Source organism: Hydra vulgaris, chromosome 06, assembly GCF_038396675.1.
Source record: "Hydra vulgaris chromosome 06, alternate assembly HydraT2T_AEP".
In the NCBI taxonomy this organism is placed as follows: Eukaryota; Metazoa; Cnidaria; class Hydrozoa; order Anthoathecata; family Hydridae; genus Hydra; species Hydra vulgaris.
The window spans coordinates 31,095,001-31,116,303 of NC_088925.1; the positions used below are offsets into that span (position 1 = coordinate 31,095,001).

The 21,303-nt window shown below is 30.0% G+C and overlaps 1 protein-coding gene across 1 annotated transcript in view; it reads left to right on the forward strand.

Moving 5' to 3' along the window:
- LOC100205784 (segment polarity protein dishevelled homolog DVL-3-like) overlaps positions 1 to 20,457 on the forward strand; it is a gene marked incomplete at its 3' end in the record, with an annotated part of 44,560 nt that extends 24,103 nt beyond the window's left edge. Inside the window, 15 exon segments of the mRNA NM_001287794.1 lie at positions 9,073 to 9,158; positions 9,247 to 9,332; positions 9,649 to 9,854; positions 9,942 to 10,011; positions 10,248 to 10,335; positions 11,018 to 11,069; positions 16,553 to 16,629; positions 16,775 to 16,842; positions 16,968 to 17,027; positions 17,181 to 17,279; positions 17,410 to 17,550; positions 18,681 to 18,769; positions 18,876 to 19,023; positions 19,103 to 19,357; positions 19,534 to 20,457. Of these exon segments, the coding sequence (NP_001274723.1) occupies positions 9,073 to 9,158; positions 9,247 to 9,332; positions 9,649 to 9,854; positions 9,942 to 10,011; positions 10,248 to 10,335; positions 11,018 to 11,069; positions 16,553 to 16,629; positions 16,775 to 16,842; positions 16,968 to 17,027; positions 17,181 to 17,279; positions 17,410 to 17,550; positions 18,681 to 18,769; positions 18,876 to 19,023; positions 19,103 to 19,357; positions 19,534 to 19,946 (1,938 nt within the window).
- Positions 20,458 to 21,303: the final 846 nt, after the last annotated feature.

A 21,303-nucleotide genomic window follows, 5' to 3' on the forward strand; every position in this document is an offset into this window, starting at 1 on the left:
GGAGCATATGTTAAAGGAAGAAAAGAACGAATAGACCAAATTTCTAAGGAAATTACAAAATTGTGGGACAATAAACTGAATTTTCCACGTGTGTCTGATCAAGTGATAAGAGCAAAGCTTATGAAGGTGCTGAAGGTCTATGATGAATGTGTCAAGCGTGGAAAATATGATGTCCTCAATGCATTATTTGACATCACGAAAGTGAATGGCCAGTGGTTTTCCTCGGAAGATAAACGTCTATACCACCTACAAAAAGAAAGTAAAGGACAGGTGGGGTACTCAACAGGACAAGTGGCAAGTAAAGAAACCATTCACCCTTCCAAGAGAAGGAAAGTCCAGTCTGGAACAGCAATACCTTCCACATCACAAGTCCTGTCTACCACAGACAGTGGTACTGAATCTGAAAACTGCAAAAGTAAGAGTGAAGATGATGAAGACGACGACGGTGATAAAGACGATGATGAGGACACTCAGAAAAAAACTAGAAAGCACTACAAAAGTAAATTTGCTGTAAGTATGGTTACATCAAGTGGAGTTTCCACAAAGAAAGCTGCTAAAATATGCAATGTATTATCACAACAAGGTATTGATATTCCAACTCCAAGTCAATCAGCAATTTACAAGTCCATATTCAAAGAGGCAGGTAAATTAAAAAAAGAAATGATACAACAACTTAAAATGGAACAGTGGTCCTTACACTTTGACGGCAAACGAATAGATGATAAGGAATATCAGGTAGTTGTACTTCAGAATGAAAGAACTGACGTGAAACTTGATGCACTGCGTTTAAAAGATGGCAAAGCTGAAACTATTGCTGAAAAAATTGCCAAACTTATTGATGAATACAATTTGTGGAATTCAATTAAGATGATCATTACTGATACAACAAACGTCAATACTGGGAAGAGAAATGGAGTTGTTGTGAAGTTGCAACGTATGTTTAAATTAAAGGGTGTCACAATACCACAATTTATCGGTTGTCAGCATCACGTACTAGACAGGATTCTCCGTCTGGTGATGGACGAAGAACTTGGGGGTGATACCAAATCTCCAAACATTGAATACCCATTTGTGTCTGAACTGTTGAATAAGTATGATGAACTGAAGGATAAGTTTGTGAATGGAACTGTAGAAATTCTTGATAAATCAGGGTGGAGAGACGATATGAAGTTTTTGTACCATTTAACAAGAGTGTTTAGGTTCTATGAAGAACAAAGAAACTTCCCTCTGATTCACTTTCAGAACATTCCTAATATGAGCAATGCCAGATGGAACTCAAGAGCCATTCTCGCCATTCTGGCGTTCATTCTTATGCCTGAAGCGAGAAAGAATTTGGAGAAGGTTTGCAGGTTCATTTCATATGAGTGGGCAGAACATTGGTTTAGTAGTCAAAAGTACAATGACAATGACTTCAAGAATTTATCTGATGTATTGAAGCCTTACAAAAAGGCATTGCAGTCATTCAAAAATCACTGGAAGAAAGAGCCATCCGTCATCGACATACCACGAAGTAATCAGATAGCTGAACGTGCAATCAAGGTGATGCAAGACCTGTATGCTTCCTGCAGAAAGAAAGACAAACTGCAACTTTGATTCATTCTAAGTAATAAGCGCTAGACTCTTTATGAGATGTGAGCATCATGTGACCCATGTACTAAACACAGTAGGCCTATAGACACAGACAGTTATGTATATTGTTGTACTAGACGCTTTGATACTGTTAATTTTGTAATACTTGTATAATTATATATCACATAATGTTTTTTGTTATATCACAGTACATGTTGCATAAATAAATAAAATAACAACAGGAGTATGACTCTTACAACATCTTCAGCCTTTAATATTCATTTACTGTACAAAAGTGTACCTATTGAAAATTCGATTTTTTGGTTTTGGGGTGACCTTTTTTCAAAATATGTCAAAATGAAACATCTATTCGTTCTTTTTACATAAAAGTTCATTGAATTACGATACAGGCCTAGTAGGTTGCAAAAAAGTCATATCCCTAATATACATATATATATATATATATATATATATATATATATATATATATATATATATATATATATATCTCTTTATATATATATATATATATATATATATATATATATATATATATATACATATATATATATACATATATATATATATATATATATATATATATATATATATATATATATATATATACATATATATATATATATATATATACATATATATACATACTAGCTGGAGTTACCCGGCGTTGCCCGGGCCAATATTTAATCTGGCTTACCTGATATCTGTTGATGTTAATGCCACAGAAATATTTTCTTGGAGATCATACACTGATGAAACACTACACAAAATGAAGCACAAAAACAGTAACTGTTGCTTTTGTTGTAATCTCCTTGAAATGTGAAACTGAAATGGTTGACTGCTGTCAGTGAGATGCATTTTATACTCAAGGGGAAGCAACTGGAAATTTCTGGAATATTGTAGGAAGTTCCAGAGTGTTCCAGAAACTTCCTGAGTGTTCCAGAAACTTCCTGAGTGTTGCAGAGTGTTCCAGAAAGTTCCGTAGTGTTCCAGAAAGTTCCAGAGTGTTCCAGAAAGTTCCGGAGTGTTCCAGAATGTTCCGGAGTGTTCCAGAAAGTTCCGGAGTGTGTTACGGGTCCGGAAACGTGATCCGCCCCTACTAAAACAAGGGGGGCTCTACAACTTTTGTTTTATAAAGTTTTCACCAAATTGCACGGCTGAGGCTGCAGAGCCAACGTGGACCCAATTTGGGCCCCCCAGAACCCAGGGGTTGGGGTACGGGGTCAAAACCCAGCTAAGAACCTTCTCCCCCTCAAGGACTACCCCCGTGCCAAATTTCATTGAGATTGGTCTGGCGGTTTGGACTTCTATAGAGAACAAACGAACACACAAACACATATGAGATTATGGATAGGGCCTTTGGAGCAGGGTCAGGGGCTAGGTGTAGGGGGTGTCAAACATGACCCAGTTAACTATTTGGAATGTGCACTACAACTTTTGTTTTATAAACTTTGCATGAAAATGATTGACCACGGCTTCAGAAGTACACAGGCCCCAGGTTCTTCCAGATCCAGGTTACGGGTCCGGAAACGTGACCCGCCCCCACTAAAACAGGGTTGCTCTACAACTTTTGTTTTATAAAGTTTTTGCCAAATTGCACGGCTGAGGCTGCAGAGCCACACTGGATCCCATTTTTGGGCCCCCCTGACCCCAGGGGTCGGGGTACGGGGTCAAAACCCAGCTAAGAACCTTCTCCCCCTCGAGGACTACCCCCATGCTGGAGTTACCCGGCGTTGCCCGGGCCAATATTTAAACTGGCTTACCTGATATCTGTACAAAAATGGGCCCAAAAAATGGTCCCCCTGACCCCGGGGTCAGTTGGGCCCATTTTTGGGCCCCCTTGACCCCGGGGATCGGGGTACGGGGTCAAAACCCAGCTAAAAACCTTCTCCCCCTTGAGGACTACCCCCATGCCAAATTTCATCGAGATCGGTCCGGCGGTTTGGATTTCTATAGAGAACAAACAAACAAACACACACACAAACACACATTGCCCTTTATATATATTAAGATAGTAGATATATATATATATATATATATATATATATATATATATATATATATATATATATATATATATATATATATGTATATGTATATATCACTTTGACTTGCTTTTATATATATATATATATATATATATATATATATATATATATATATATATATATATATATATATATATATTCATATATAGTAAACTTGTTAAAAATACAACAATACAATATAAAGACTTTAATATATAAACCAATACTAAAAGATATTAGTGAAAATTAAAATAATCTAAGAAATATTTTGGATAAGTAGAGAAGCAAGTCATTATTTTTTAGTTGATCACTTTGACTTATTCTTTTAACCAGGTAAGAAAAAAATTGTTTCTTAGAGTACAAAGATAATAATGATAACTGCAACTACAATATTGCAAAAAAAAAAAGATTATTTATAGGCTACTTAAAGACAATATTCAATATAAAAAAATAAATAAACGGAAGGAAGAAAAATAAACTAAATATCACACTACACTCTAAAAATAAACTAATGAAATATTAAAAAGATGTAAAATGAAATTAAAAGCTTGAGAAATCTTTTTAAAAATGTATTAAAGCAACAACAAAAAGCAAGAAGTTTCAATAATCAAATAGTACTGATACAAGAATACCAGTAATTCCTTTACTTTCATTGACTCTATTGCCTTTATCCAAAAAACCCAAACCTCTGACCACCGATTTCTTCAAACCTCTAACCACCGATTTCTTCAAACCTCTGACCACCGATTTCTTCAAACCTCTGACCACCGATTTCTTCAAACCTCTGACCACCGATTTCTTAAAAAATCATTTGCTAAGTCAATGCTTGAAGCTCGTGGATATTCCAAAATAGACAATGGCAATTTAAAATAGTACAATTTAAAATATGGTTGAAAGAGTTAGTTAAATAGAGTTGTTGGTCCTCCTGAAACATGCATTGAGTTAGTTTAAATATATTTATAAAATTTCAAATCTATTATGACAAATATTTTCTAAAAAGTCATTATGAAAAATTTAGATGAAGTTTTTTTTATGAATTATCATTAAAAACACACTGGAAAATTTTTTTTTAATTTTTTTAAATTTTACTCAATTAAATTTTAAATTATCTATATAATCTATTAAATTTTAAATTAGCTATATTGATGGCATTATGCACATAAGTGTTAAGTACAACATTTGGTCAAATTGAGCAATATAAATTAAGTACATAAAAGTTGTAACATTATCATGCTCGAATATGGTAAGTGTATGATAAATTGTTACGAGTCTACTAATCGTTTAAAATGTTACGAGTCTACTAAATTGTTACTAGTCTACTACTTTCAAAATGATCCCCTGAAAAATCATATCAGTGGCACTTAACACTTCTGTGCATAATGCCATCAATATAGTCTATTAAATTTTAAATTATCTATATAATCTATTAAATTTTAAAATATCTATATAATCTATTAAATTTTTTCAATTTTCAATCTATTAAATTTTTGGAGTCTTGAATTAGCTAGAGTTGATAATTCACTGCCTGCTAAAAAATGTATTGATTTAGTTTAAAAAATGTTGACACAGTTTATGCTGAAATACAATAAAAACATTATATGTGTATTACTACTGATAGAGCTTCTGTTATGCAGAAAGTAATGTGTTTATGCAAATGTCATGCACAATACCAATAGCTTTGTATTGTGCATGACATTTAACTGGGTGTATAAGACATTTTGTACAAAAAAAACAAAAAAAGAGAATCTTCAATAACAAGAATAGCAGTGAAGATAAAAGCACTGACAGTAATGCAAACATAACTGATAAAGTAGTAGAAGGCTTTTGAAGAAGAAGAATGGTGACACTAATGAACTGACTGATGATCTACTCTTAACTGCTAAGAAAATTGTGAAATTGTTTTGCTGTTCTCTAACAAAAAATGATCAAACACCTCAAAATTACACAGACAAATTTAGTAAAACCCTTCTACTAATGCTCGACTCTACAGCTTGCTAAAGCACACAATATTTGATCATTTCTTGAAATTGAAAAAAATGTGTTTGCAAGTAACTGATTGATTTTGAGTCCTAAACTGATATAACTGATAGGAGGTTGATGCTATTTCAACTATTGTGGCATGTCTTGCTCTAGTGAAATTAACTGTGAAAGTATTGTTTCAAAATAATGCAACAATGTTGTCAACCAAAACACTGAACTATTGCTCATGATAAATAGCCTTGGAGACACTGATTTAGCTGTTAAAGAGCGACAAACAACTTTTTCTAGCTTGCTTCACTTTCTACACGTATATTGTTATGTTACTTATGTATATTGTTTTGAACTATGGTTCAATGAATTTAATAATAAGTGATGTTGTAAATTTTAAAATTTAAAGAACAAATAAAATAAAAAACTGATGGTTTTAAAAACATAAAAAAATCGTATTTGCAAGTTTTTATTTCACTTCTTTGTATACATGTTATAGCATTCATACTTTCTGTACATTCCTCATTTTGGCAATTAGTTGGCTATTTTAGGTTAATAACTGATGTAGATTTGTGTAATTTAGTGTTTTAAAGGAATATTGTTATAATTTTAAATTATGGCAATTTTCCTTTAAAAGCATTAAAGGAATATTGGACTTTAAAATACTGCTTATCACATTCATATGTGATAAGTCTAGACAGAACAACACGCTGTTTCTTATTAATGAGCAATTATTTTTAACCAGTCAAAACAATTGTTTTGCTGAAATCATATTTAACTGATTTGAGTTTAAGTAAAAGATGTGAAACAGGATCAAAATTCAGATTAAAATGATTAAATCAAAAAGATATAGAAGAGCCACACAACCATTACTCGCTCACAATCATTGCTTCAGTAATCATATCTAGCTTGGTCAGGAAGGCATGCAATTGCACACCATTATATGACCATATAAATAATGATTTTGTTTTGACGGTTTGACTACGGCTGTAAACATTTTTTTAGAGTTTAAGCTTTTCAAAAATGCACTGAAAAAAACTGAAAAAACTTAACTAAAAAATCTTTTAAAAAGCTTTAAAAGATTTTTTAAAAAAATTTAAAAAAAGAAAAGGAATCTTAACGAAAGAGAAAGTAAAAAGAATTTGATTAAAACACACACACACAAAATGCAATTCAATTATTATATTATGGGAAAACCTCTTAAATAAAGTAACAACTTTTAATGATTGTTTAATAAATGCACACATTTAATTTAAATTGTATTGTTTTTTGTTTTTCTACTAGTTTCTAAATAGTAAGTTTCCATATAAACATTGTGAATAGTAAACATTGTAAATAGTTACTAATTATTAAAAAAAAGATATTTAATTTTCTTTTAAAACCATTTCATGCTTTGTTTTACATAAATTTTTTAAACATACGTTTATTTGTTTTCTTTTTTTTATTATTATTTAAATTATTTTTAAGATAAACATTTATTATCAAAAATAGATAATTATATATAAACAAAAAAAACTGTATATAATATTAATTAATACTTTATATAAAAATTCATTAGAAGTGATTTTAAAAGCGTTTCAATAATAAAAAATACATTTAGATCAAAGTTAATTAAACAAAACAAGCGGTGGTGTAGTGGTAGAGTGCTTGCCTCATAAATAAAAAATTCTGAGTTCAATCCCCAACACGTCCTGGTAGTACCGCACTTAGCTTGTTTCTCTGCGCAGCCGCCTTGTTTGTCAAGGTTTGCGTTTTAGAGTTTTAGAGTTAAGAGAGGGTTGTAACCATAACTAAAAGTAGCTCCCTTGAATGCCTTCATGGCCTTGGGGAGGTGAATTAATAGAAGTTTAAATTGAAACATTGATAGAAGTTTGAAGTGAACAAAAGTTTCATTACAAAAAGAAAGTTATTTTCTGAAGGGGTTTTATAGTTATATAAACTCTTTGAACATTTATAGATAAGTTGTAATCAAACAAAAGTTTGATTACAAAAAGAAAGTTTTCCATCGCAATTCTCAAAGGGGTTTTATAGTTACATAAATTCTTCATCACATTTTCCAAAAGAGTTTTATAGTTATATAAATTCTTTGAATGTTGATAAATAAATATCTAGAATTTATTAAGAAAATTTGTTATTAAATAAATTAAAAGGTCATATAAAAATAGAAAAGAAATTCATTCATTCAAGAAAATTATTCAGTTTTTACCATTAGTATAACAAAGAGTTAAAATAAGAAATTGAATTAATTTAATAAATTTGCAATTAACCCTTGTTGCTTCTTTTAGTAAAATTGTTTAAATGTTCTTTTGAGTCTGGCGCACCAAAATTGAGTCTGGCGCACCAAAGCGCAAAATAAAACCAACATGTGGTCAAGATTTGGCAAGATTTGGCAAAAGACTGCCAATTAATTGGCAGAAACACTGGAACAATGTTTTAAAATAAATCATTCCAATTGTGCAGTTTCTTGCAGAATGGAATTTATCACTTTGTGGCACTGTGGATTGTTTCAAACAAACAATCAAAAATTTTTTGGCATTGGTTGAATTGTTAGAAATATATGTTTCATGCCTAGAAGATCATATACGGTCATATACTGATGCTGGTCAAGAGCAAATGACTAGTATTTAGTGAATTTTTTCAACATCGGGAGCAGACCGGTAGAAATAAACGAATTTTGTGGGATGCCTGCCTGTCAATGGCAACATTGGTTCATGTTATAGAGAAGCATGATTACATGGAAGCATGCTTGGCGATCTAAATTTGCAGAGGTCAAGGATATGATAATGGAGCAAATATTGTAGGCTGCAGTCATGGTATACAAAAACTAATGTTTTAAATGTAATATAAAATCTTTTTTATTTAGCTCATTTTTCAAATGTTAATAGCTATGACCAAATTTCCAAACAAAATTTTATTTGCGTGGTCATATAATGGGATGCAATTGCACTCTTTCCTGGCCAGGCTTGGGATGCCAGCATGGTTGTTTTAAAGTAAATATTTACCCATCTATAAATACCTATTTTATTCATCTATAATTACCCATAATATTTCACTGACTGCAAAGACAATAAGTATACAACAAAAGAGTTTATATAAAATATTTTTATTTTTTGTTATACAAGTTTCCGCAAATATTCTGCAAATTATATAAGTTTCCATGAAGATTTTGCAAAAATTTTTAATCTAATACTTTTTTATGGGAGCAGCTGAACAGTTTTGCGACAGCTGCATACCTTCAAATATACAGGTTATCTTATAAAATGAATGTAAACTAGTAAAACAAAAAGTCATAATCAATATTAAAACCAAAAATCACAATCAAAATTGAAAAGAAATAATAAATGCAGTCAAATATTTTTTTAACAAAACATTTAATAAGTATGTACAAATTACGAACCGTAAACATGATGCATGTACAAAGTATAGAACTTTAAATTAAATTTAGGTAAACATCCATATATCTAAAAATTTTATTAAAATAATTTTTTAGGTTGTACCACCTGAAGAAGGTTCCAATGATTGCAACTCAACTAATTCAGGTGAATCTGCACTCAAACAAGGTCATTCCAATGTTAGGTATACAACTAATATAATCTGAAATATTTTTTTGAAATCAATATATTAAAATTCATTTTAAGATTAATTTTTATATCTAAATTTTTAGTAAAAAGGATAGATTTCCAGATAATGAATCTGTTTGCTCTCACAAAAGTGTCCGTTCTAACAGAAGTCGTCGTTTAGATACTGAAAGTAATAAGTCTTATTTTGATCATATTAAAATAATTATTTTAATATTTGTTTTAAAAGTTTAATCATAGCATGTTATGTTTGTTTTAAAACATTTTATTTAAAGTTTATTTTTATTTGAATATAATGTAAACATATTTTATATGAATATGATTTGTATATGATGTAAACTCTTATTTTTATCATGATAATTTTTTATTACACATCATATTTACAACATTATAATTTTGATTTGCAACAAAATTTTGCTCCTTTTTTTTTTATCATAATTACTCTTGTTTTAATAAACAAAGTTATGTATATTTATAATTGTTTAAAGATGAAAGTCGAAGTAAAGTAAGAAATCACAGAGATCATCGCTCAGACTTTGACTCTTCTTCTATTATGAGTAGCGATTTGGAAACTACAAGTTTTGTTGATTCAGATGAAGAAAGTCGCATATCTAGCACTACTGAAAATTCAAAGTATGGTGGAGCACGACAAAAGCGGCGGCGTAGAAAACAAAGAATGCCTCGTGTAGAAAGGGTATTTTTAGTTTTAGTTTAACAATGCAGTTTTTCTTTGTAATCTTTTATTTCCTTTTTATCTTTTTTTAATTCATTAATGGTTTAGTGCTCTTCATTCAGTACAATCACTGAGTCAACTATGTCTCTTAATATTATCACTGTTGTTTTAAATATGGGTAATCTTTTTATTCAAGTTTATTTGCAATTGTTTTCTTTTTCTTTTTTTTTACATAAATATTGAAATTTAATCATCAGAGTAGTTTTTTTCTGTGGTTCTTTGCATTCTTTTTTAAAGTAACATTATATTAATACTGCTTAATTTTAAAGTGGTTTACATAATATAGTTCGAAGAATCAAAAATTTTAATAAGTTTATCAGTGTTTTACAAAGAATTATGTGTTTTTTTGTTTAGACAAGATTAATTTTCTTGGCATCAGTATTGTTGGACAAGCTAATAAGAAGGGAGATGGCGGAATATATGTTGGATCAGTTATGAAAGGGTATTGAATTATCCTTTGAATTATCCTTTGAAAAGTAAACAGTCTTTGGGGAAAAGCTTTTTAACACCTAATAACATGAAAAACCTTAAATATAAAAAAAGGTTTTTTGTTAATTAAATGTTTAAGTTCAGATCCCTGCTTAATTAATTCTTAAATTTAATTTACCATAGAGGTGGATGAAGTTCTCTCTTACACTGAGATTTATATAAACAATGTAAAAATAGTACAATGTAGAGTAAAAAATTATTTTATTTTTATTATTATTTATCATAATGAAATTATTTGAATATTTAAAGTTAGAGATACTCTTAGCGTACCAACATAACAAAACATGAGTTACCCTTAACAAAAAAAAAAATTTCTATTAGACTAATTAAAGTTTTGTTACTTTTATTCAAAACTTAAAGTCTTGAAAAAAAAAAGCATTTCTTTTATTCCAAAATTAAAGGTTTTAACATAATAATTGAATTTTAATTTTCTGTATTTGCAGTATTTTTTATAGCAATACTTAAATATTCCACATTAGTTAAAATAATTTAACTCAAAAAAAAATGTTTTATACACAACCCTGGCAAATTTTTACAGTCCTGAATGAAAATTTTATTTATTTTTTTAACTATATATTTTCTCTTATTCAAAATACTTTTCGATGTTTTGTTAAATTTTTTAAAAATACTTAAAGTGGTGCTGTTGATGCAGATGGAAGAATTGAACCTGGAGATATGATACTTGCTGTGAGTATTTTTAACTTGTTATTTCCAGAATGTATAAAAGTTAAATTGATATTTACAGTTATAAAATATTTTAATAATGATTTTATATATTAACTATAATAACAATAATATACACCATCAAAGATTACAATAGTGCCATTCAAAAGGACCAAGTTTTATGTTTTTGTTTTATGATCGAATAATTTTAAAAACTCTCTCAGATACACCATACCAAGTGAACTTGGAGAAAACCAGATACTTATGAGTAAGCAAGATAACAGCCAGATACAAGTATTTATGAAAAGCCTTTTTATATGTCAAGATTCTTGGCTTTTGTCACAAGAGCCAAGGTTTTTTATATGTTAAAGTTTTACCCTTTTTACTGCTAAAATAGCAATAAAACCAGCTGATCAAAATTTCTCTTGGTTATCAGAAAGAAAGTTATTGGACTCAAGTCGTGATATTTCTACAGGAATGCTATCCTGACTGCTGTATGTAATGCTGTAAAAAAAAAGTAAGAAATAAATTTAGCAATAGAAGCTGAAATGATTTGTTTATCTTTCCCTATTTCTCTGAGATGCCAGGATGATTGTTAAGATAAGTTAGAGTGAAAGATATTTGCAAATAGTTTTGCTTTATACTTTGGAGAGGATAATAAGATCACACCCAGGTATGAAAGATAAATCACAACTGTCCAAAACTTTTTCACTGAGTTTAATGCTTTTTCGCGACCATGCAAATAGCTACATAGCTTCCGATAATCATCTGCATTGTACATTTGGCTAATAAACAAATTGTCTGCCTATCTGTAAGAGATGAATCTTCAATGCTGAGTAGTTAGTTTCTTCTCTCTGGTAGAAGAATAAATACTGAAAGTGATAGTATTGTACAGGAGTTCCATCTTGCACTATTTAGTTTAGGTATTTTCAGAAACTTCACTTTAGGAAATACCTAAGATTCTTCAAAATACCAAATTTCATATCAACATGCCACTTGAAATTCTTCCTAAGTTGTTTTTAGTTCTTTACAAAGGAATATTTGATATTAGGCAACATTTGTTGTTTCCTCTATTACTATGCAAAGAACTCAGTCAAGAACATGATGTTGACAACCAATAAATTGTGGTTCTTCCAGTTTTTTTTCAGTAAAACATTTTTGAAACTGACAGACAATCCTATTCCTTCTTCCAGTGTTTACATTCCTAATGTCCGATACAATCATCTTTATAGTCTTACATAAATTGTATTCACCAAGAATAACTGTTATATCTTTAACAACAGTATCTGCTTTTCCATATGATAGATCTAGTGCTCGTAACTTAAATTCTCTTTGTTTATTCTTTAACACCAATACTTGGTATTATTTATGTTTGACTTTAACGTTTACCATTAGAGTGCAGATCAACTATTAAAGAATATCATTGACTATGAAGGTGTCTGAATGTTGATCCCATCTAGGAATAACTGTCAACAAATAATTGCTGCTTTGCTGGTTGATAACTCTGAGTATGTTACTAATTTGGTTGCAGTTTTGATTTTGCTGTAGTTCTTGCTAATATTTGTGGACTGGTCTTGCTAGTATTTGTGAACTGATCTGAATTTTCAGACTCTTGATATTCTGTCTTGGATTCAAAAATTGACATTGTTGCTGTTGCCAAAACTGTTGTTGAAGTAGGCTTGAAGGACTTCTTTTATATGGATGGATAATTTTTGAACTAGAAGCCTTCCCAGTTGTATTACCTGACCTGAAGATCATACAATCTTTTGTCCTCACTACAGAGCCATTATTATCTTTTTTTGTGCTGTCAAAAACTTCATACAATAGATTGTAATTTCTTTGTTTTAAACATTTATCGTATGTCTTCAGCACTTGATCCAGTTTTGCCTGTACAACTTAAATTGATAAATTTTCCCATAAACTTGTTACTTCTTTCTCAATTCGCTTTATTTGTTCTTGCCTCCTCTTGATGGATTCTCTCAAGAACAGGTAGCGACCAACAATATGGATTTAGAGTGGTATCCTGCTGTTATCTTCCAGTGGTTGTACTTCTAGTGAAACAGTTCTTCTTTTCATATGTGACTCAAAATTGTATGTAACTCTTCATCCAGATCTTCTTGTTTTTTTCAGTAGTGAAAGCACTTATCTTATAGGACATTTTGATTGAAGATATTACTTAAATAATTTCTTGATTTAATTAATTTCTGAATATGTTTGTACTTCTATATTATTTGACTGCCATCTGGCGAATGCAGATTCATATATAAATATTATTGTTGCTCAATCAAACAGCTTATATAGTCTAAATCTTGTGAATTTCCATAAACTTCTAGAAGATACCAGACAGTTCTAGAAAGTTTTAGAGATTTCTAAAAACATTCAGAACCGTTCAGAAAATTCTAAAAAGGTCCATAAAGTTCAAGAAAATTCTAGGAATTTAGAAAGTCACAATGACACTGCCTGCAAATAATATAATAAATTATGGGTTGTGCATGACCGTTTTTGATCCGTTTTGATTTTTGAAGTTAATCAGAATAAAACCCATTTTCATTACTTTTGAGCAAAAGTTTTATGACATAGGCAATTGATTATTCTACAAAAAGTTAAGAAGTCATAACCGTAATGTGTGTGTGTGTGTGTGTGTGTGTGTGTGTGTGTGTGTGTGTGTGTGTGTGTGTGTGTGTATATATATATTATTTTTTCTCCTCATGATTTTTTATATGCGTCAATCAAAGAGTGTTTATTAATAAAAATCGAAAAAATGAATCTGCTTATTTATAATCCCTAAAGATTATAAATGAGCACTGATTCATTTTTTCTGTCTCTCAAAGTAAATTTTTTATAAAAACGAATTAAAATTATTTGTTTGTCTTTAAACTTGGAAGTCAACAAAAATATTAGTTGTATTGAATTTAATAATGTCGATGTTTACAATCTTTACAACCTTGCGCTGCATCCTTTCTTAAAAAACCATAGTTTTCTGCAAACTCAAGGTGAATTAAGTCTTGTTTTTCTTAAAAATTAGTTTTTAAATGTTGGAAGTAGGTGGCTTAACTTTTTGATATACACTTATGCAAATTGACTAACTTTTGCAAATGGACTAACTGTCCACAAACCATTTCCCATGTAATCAGACAAAACCTCTTTTCCGGAACATTTATCACAGCTATTCTGCATACCATCTCTATTTTCAATGCTACAACCCATTCATTTCAATAAGCTTTTGTAATTGACTATTCCTTGAGTATTTTGTACAAGAAGCTTTACATATTGATGGTACTTTACATATTGATGGTTTGTAGTCTGCATGCAGACTACAAACACCACCCACAGGAAAAAACTTCACTTGATAAGTGAAAGTTTTCACTTTTTTTGTGTGCTTGTTTAAAGGGTTACAACAACACTTTTTTTGCGTGCTTGTTCAATGGATTACAACAACACCTTGCTGTTCATTCTTTACCCAAACAAGTAGACTTTCTCTTGATAGTTACAAAAAATTTCTAAAGGGTTTACTTAGCTTCTCAAAAAAAGAAGCTCTTGGTTTAATTTAGACAGTTTTTTAAAACATTTACTTTTTTTAGACTTTAAAATTGAGTAAGATAGAACTGTTCAATTTAACTGTTTATTTAACGCTTTAGCATTACAAAAGGAGAGGGCTCAGGTATACTACTCATCATTAATTAATTCTAAAAACAATAACAACTTGTTTGGTTTTCTTAGTACTATTTTGATTAACATATCACTCTCTGAAAATTCAATAAACAAATAGTTAAAAAAAAAGGTTTTAATGGAAAATTTACCTGACTTTTAGAGACTTCTTTAGGGATTATAAATATTTTCCCAATAATTTTATTTTTTACTTATAAACACACTTTGTTAATGTGTATAAGAAGTCTTAAGGAAAAAAAAGTTTCGCACCCCTCCTTTTATTCCCGCTACCCTTATAATTAAGCACGCGTAATTGGGGATTGTAATTGGGATGTGTAGAATAGATATATAGATAAGTGTGAATAAAATTGGCGTACGTAAAACAGCTAACATAAGCTGGGTTTACAATATTTGTAGAAATATTGTACAACAGTTTTTTTGTTGTACTACAATTGTTGTCGAAATTAATTTGATTCTATTTTTCGCAACCTTTGTTTTACAGCATAAATTTTATTGTATAACCAACGCAAGAAAATGTTTCCATTATACAACATTGTTGTACGGCATTTCTACAACTATTGAAAACCAAGCTATAGGGATAAGCAAAAATAGCTGTACGTACCACGGCTAACAGGTAGCGATTTGCAAAATAAGGAAGTTAAAACTGACCAGTTTGGTAGTGAAAGTCATAGGTTATGAAAAATTTCTTTAAATCTGCTTTAAAAATAAAGTTTAATACTTAAAAAAAAAGGTTTTACAATTTAAACTTATTATAAACTAAAATTTTTATGGTTTTATTTCTGATAAAGTTTTTATGGTTTTATTTCTGATAATTTTTCTTAGTTTTTGCACCGGTGTTTGCCGTCACTATCAAAGAACATCAAAAAATATTGTCGAAAAATTATTGTAAATTTTAATTGCCGATGTTTCTACTTTTTTGCCTGTTCAGAAAATTTTTTTGCTTTGTTATCATCTGTATAGTTTTACTTTTTGTTTAAACGTAGTTTATCTTTTTTGATTTATTTCTATTGGCATAGTTATTTTAAATCAATTTAGAGCTAATTTTGATTTAAATAAATTTGTTTCCCAAATCATCTAGATTAGTTTGCAGAAAAAATTTTCGGATTCTTTTAGACAACTACAAGCAAAAAAAAAATATTAAAGCGGATGTTGTTTTAAAACTTTGTTGCATTACTTGTGTAAACATTGAAGTGTTCGCCGGAGTGATCAAAGAGCTTCATTTATTGTCGCGAAACATTTTAAAGTGGTATTTTACGTAACAATAATATAATTGGTTAATTAAAATTATATTACAACAATATCTTATGCAGTCAAAAATGTTTTAAGTCTGTTTAATTTTTTAAGTCTATTTAATTTTTTCTCTTATTTAATTTTTACTGCAAACACGCTTACGCCATTTTGTTTGAATGCTAATATGTGCGTTTGTTTGAATGCGACGAAAACGTGGAAATTTAATTGGATAAATAGGTAGAAAAAGAGTCCAGGCGTTCAATGCAAATATACGATGGAATGTTAATGTTTTTATATCCGGAAATGCATATAAACGTTTTTTTTTGCCAGTTTTTAAACATTCAATATTTTATATATAAAGTCGAGCGATTTTTTTTAAATATGGTTCAATTCAATTTGTTCCGCCGAGGTCAAAAAAGAGTGAGAGAAATTTTTAGTGAAAATTTATCTGTCCCTTATTATAAAGCGGATATTAGTATTTATGAAAAAAAGGAATCTGCTCTGCAATCTACAATTCCAAGGGTAAGGTATTCTTTTATTTAAAAAATCGTGTTTTTTTAATGTAATATTTTACGTTTTTTATAAGTTGTATATGGTAACATTTTCAGGTAGGTGATGTAAACTTTGAAAATATGAGTAATGATGATGCCGTGCGTGTCCTCAGAGAGTGCGTACACAAACCTGGGTAGGTTAATATTTAAAATATATAAAATACTTAATCTTTTATATATAATTACCTAAAATCGTATATCTGTGTGTGTGTTTATATATATATATGTATATATATATATATATATATATATATATATATATATATATATATATTTCAGTCCCATCATGCTGACGGTAGCTAAATGTTGGGATCCTAATCCAAAAGGTTATTTTACAGTGCCTAGAAGTAAGTACATTGTTTTCATAGATAGCAAGTTCATTAAATGCAATTGGACTATTTATTATTTCAATGGAATAGGAATAGAAAAAAATAGTTGTTTAAATAGTTTTAAATACTTCTCATATTTTTAGATGACGTCACAAGGCCTATTGACCCGGCAGCTTGGATGCAACATTCCGAGGCTGTACGAGGTATTTTATAATAAGTAGCATTATTTGTAAACCATGCCCTTATATGATTTGAAGGATAGCATCAGAGTTTAACATTTTTTTCATGGACAAAAAAAAAATTATAAAAGATCGTTTATCCAACGAAACTGTTTTAACTGAGATATTTTATTATAGCATCTGGTGGTCTTTTAGGAGGACGTACAGGTAGTCCCTCTATGAGCACAATGACTTCAACAAGTGATTCTTTAACAAGTTCGATTCCAGAATCTGATCGTAAGCGTCACTTTTTATGAGTATTCATGATATTTATTGTAGCATTAAAACACGATGTTGATATCGTGATAAAGAATTTATGCCTAATAAAATAATTGTTATAAATATTTTATGCTTCGAAACGTGTTAGGTTATATTGACCACTCAGACCTTGGTTTGTCAATCAAAACAGATATGAATACAGTTATAAAAGTAATGGCGTCGCCAGATTCAGGCTTGGTTGTTCGCGACAGAATGTGGCTTAAAATTACTATTCCGAATGCTTTTATAGGTGAGAAATGTTTTTAATTAAAATCTTATTATTTAGACTTATTAACTTTGGTTGACAAAATGTGAATCGTTAAAATAGCTCTATCGTTGTCGAATTTAACGTCGTAATGTATAAACAACGTTATAAAATAAATACATAACTAATCATTAAAAGTTCTAAAATGAGGAGAGGTGCTACATGCTGAAAATAAATGTTAATATGATAAACGGATTTTTTTAATTAATCTGCTTGATCTTTTCCGAATACTGTCGTTAGAAATTCGCGACGTAAGTACTTGGCGTGAAGCAAACGATGCAGACGACGTTTTTTTATTAACATTGCGTTGGATTAAATTTTTAATAGTCGACAAACAAACAAGTTTTTTTTTTTAATAAAAACTTAAAAATTTCAAATTTAGCTAGATGAAAACGCAATCTCTAATCTTCATTAAGTTTTAAAATTTATATAAGTTTTTTAAGTGTAGAAATGTTTAAAAATTTTAAATGTTTAAATTTTAATAAAATGAATAGTAACAAAATAAGTATTAAAAGAAATATTTTTTTAAAACTATTTTTTTTTTAATAATTTTTTTATTTATAAATCAAAAAAAAAAAAGGTTTTGACTAACACTCCGTTAAGCTTAGCGAAGACATGTAAATAAGGCCTAAATGCATGAAGAACAATATTGAGGCTTTGCTTAATCTAATCTTGTTTGGCATATGTTCGAAATTTCCAAAACTTTTTATTAAGAAATAACAGATGACAGTTCAATAACTTAAAGCAAATTGATTAGTTATTTGTTCGAAAAAGTTTTTTGGTTTAAATTAGTTTTATTTCATCATAGTCAAATAATAAATTTGCCGTGCGGTTTCTTAAAGGATTATTGAAAAATTTATATGTTAAAGTTCGGCATATTTTGACATCTACATATTTTATCGACATCTACATATTTAATCAATATATATCTATATATTTTATCGACATCTACATACTTTATTGGCATATATCTACATATTTTAGTTTTAAAAAGCATAAATATCTAAATATCGCACGAAATAAAAATTTGTGTTTTATGTCAAAATTTTAAAAGAAGTTTTTGGGCAAAAGTCTGTGATAAGTTAAAGTCTGAAAAATATGTAAAATATGTTCAGGATCTGACTTGGTGGATTGGTTGTTTGCACATGTCGACGGTTTTCAGGATCGCAGAGATGCTCGAAAGTATGCTTCTAAATTGCTAAAGGTAAATTTTGTTTTAAAATCAAATTTTTGCGATTTCCAACGGTATGTTTTCTAAAAATTATTCTATTAACAAACATATTTCACCAAGTCAATTTATCAACAAACAGGCAGAACTTATTAAGCATACTGTGAAAAAGGTTACATTTTCCGAACAATGTTATTATGTTTTTGGCGATTTAAACAGTTCCATGAAAGGTTTAATCTTGGATGATTTTGAATCGAATGAATTACCTTTGCCACACTCTAGTCATTGTGGTATGTGTTTAAAAAATTAATTATAAAGTTTTCATATTGATAATTTATCAAACTTGCATATCATAAAACTACGTTTTAGGCTCTTGGGTTGGAAACAATCAATCTTCTCAGTATGTTATGCAAATGGGGGGTATGCCTTTAATTCATCCTGGTATGATTGTGCGTGGTTCGCCTTCAATAACTTCTAGTTCGGAGATGGGTGTTGCTCCTTCTGCAAGTAACTATTCTAATGTTCTTCCTCCTAATTATATGGATATGTATTCTCAAATATATCAACCAACTTTCAATCCTTATTTTGCTCACAATTCTGGTAGTCAAGGTTCGCACCATACTGGTATTTTTTTTTTCTTAAAATATTTTTTTATTATCACAAACACACACACACACACACACACACACACACACACACACACACACACACACACACACACACACACACACACACACACACACTATTTTTATTATTGTTTTGCAATGTATAATAAATTTGAGTTATCAACATTATTTTAGGAAGCAATAGTGGTTCTGGAGGTTCTTTTCGGGGACACCAATTGAATCAGCAACAGCAGTTTATAATGCAACAGCAACACTATGATTACGATCAAGCCACAATACGCAGTAGCAGTTCTTCGGACAAAAGTCGCGGCAGTAAGAGTAGCTTAGAATCTAAACGTGTTTTACTTACAACAACAGACCACCTATCGAACGATAAAATTTTATCGCCGGATACTGTCAGCTTAAATGGCATAAGAGAGTCAAATATCTCAAACAACAATTATGAAAAAGGAGAAAACGCTCGCAATAACACTTCGCGCGAGTTCGGACGCCTTGACACCATCCCGCGCGAAATAAGTGCAAGTAAACAAAGTTTTCGAATGGCTATGGGAAATTCGTCAAACGAATTTTTTGTAGATGTTATGTGAGCATTTTGATGATTAATTTTGCTAATTCATCTGGTAAACGGGATAAATCATTTTAGTGGGAGGAAGCGACAGGTGTGAAACTGAATGTTTCGAAGCGTCTTTTTGGTTTCTCTGAAGCTTAAAGGTTTAAATGACTTATTAGGAAGTGTGTTTATACGGCTCAGAAATAATTACAGTTATAGAAAGAAAAGCAAGAAAAATCTTGAGTCGGCGGCACGTCCGCTACCAAGCAGTAAAATTGAGTGACAACAACTTATGACATTTTGCGATGATCATGGTTAATCGCTATATGTTCCTCGATTATTCCTTTAATTTCTAAAAATTTAATGTAACGTATCAGAATTTTAAAATACCATTGCATATAACGTTGAATTCTAAAAACAAAAATCGAAAACAACAAATTATTGTATATAGTCTCGAATACATTTTTGTAAAATAATTATATTATATATGACTATTTTGTATCCATTCCTCTCATCAAAAGTTGTCTCATCGACACAGATGTTTGACGGTCATTGGGGTTAAAAAACAACTCGATAGTTTTTAATGATTTTGACTTTTTTTAAGTTCAAGATCTAAGACTCATTAAAATTAATAGAAATTAAAGATTTTTTGATTTCTTCAGAAATTTCTGCTGTTATATGAGATTTTTAGCTCTTTTTTTTTACTTCCCAGAAAAATCTCATGAAATTTTTACCGCGGAGCAAAGAAATTTTTACTCTTTTTACCCTGTTAAAATTTTAATGTTTATGTACTGCTAGGGATCGTCCATAATTAACGCAACGCTAAAAAAATTTTTTTAAAAAAGTAGGAGATCTTGAGCTCTTCTACGCGGTAATTTTCATTAAGCTTAAGTTTTTTTACATTCAATCTGGCGGTTTTTCTCTATCATGATAAATAGTTTTATTTTTATGGTTTCATTTAATTTAACTTCCTTATATACAATTTAAGCCCATTTTCTCTTTAATTTTTTAAGACTCTAAAATGAATAACGCACGAAGACAATGCTCAGAAATTAATGTTGAAGTAAGAAATTTAATCATTAATCTTGTAATTAACGAACGAAAAAGTGTAAAAGAAGTATCGGAACTCGTGCATAGAAGTGAGACTTCAATACGACCACTCGCCTGGTCCATCGATATATATCAACAGTTAATATCAATCCTGGTATTAGAGGTGGTTTTCGACAGTCAGGTTGTACTGAGGAAATAAGAGATAAGCTACATGAGTTAATTGGAGACAACAAAAACTAAATCTACAGAAGATAAAGGTAGAATTAGGAGTTAATGTCAATATCTCTACATTATGGCGATGGTTAAAAAAATTGAATTATACATACAAAATATGAAGACCCATT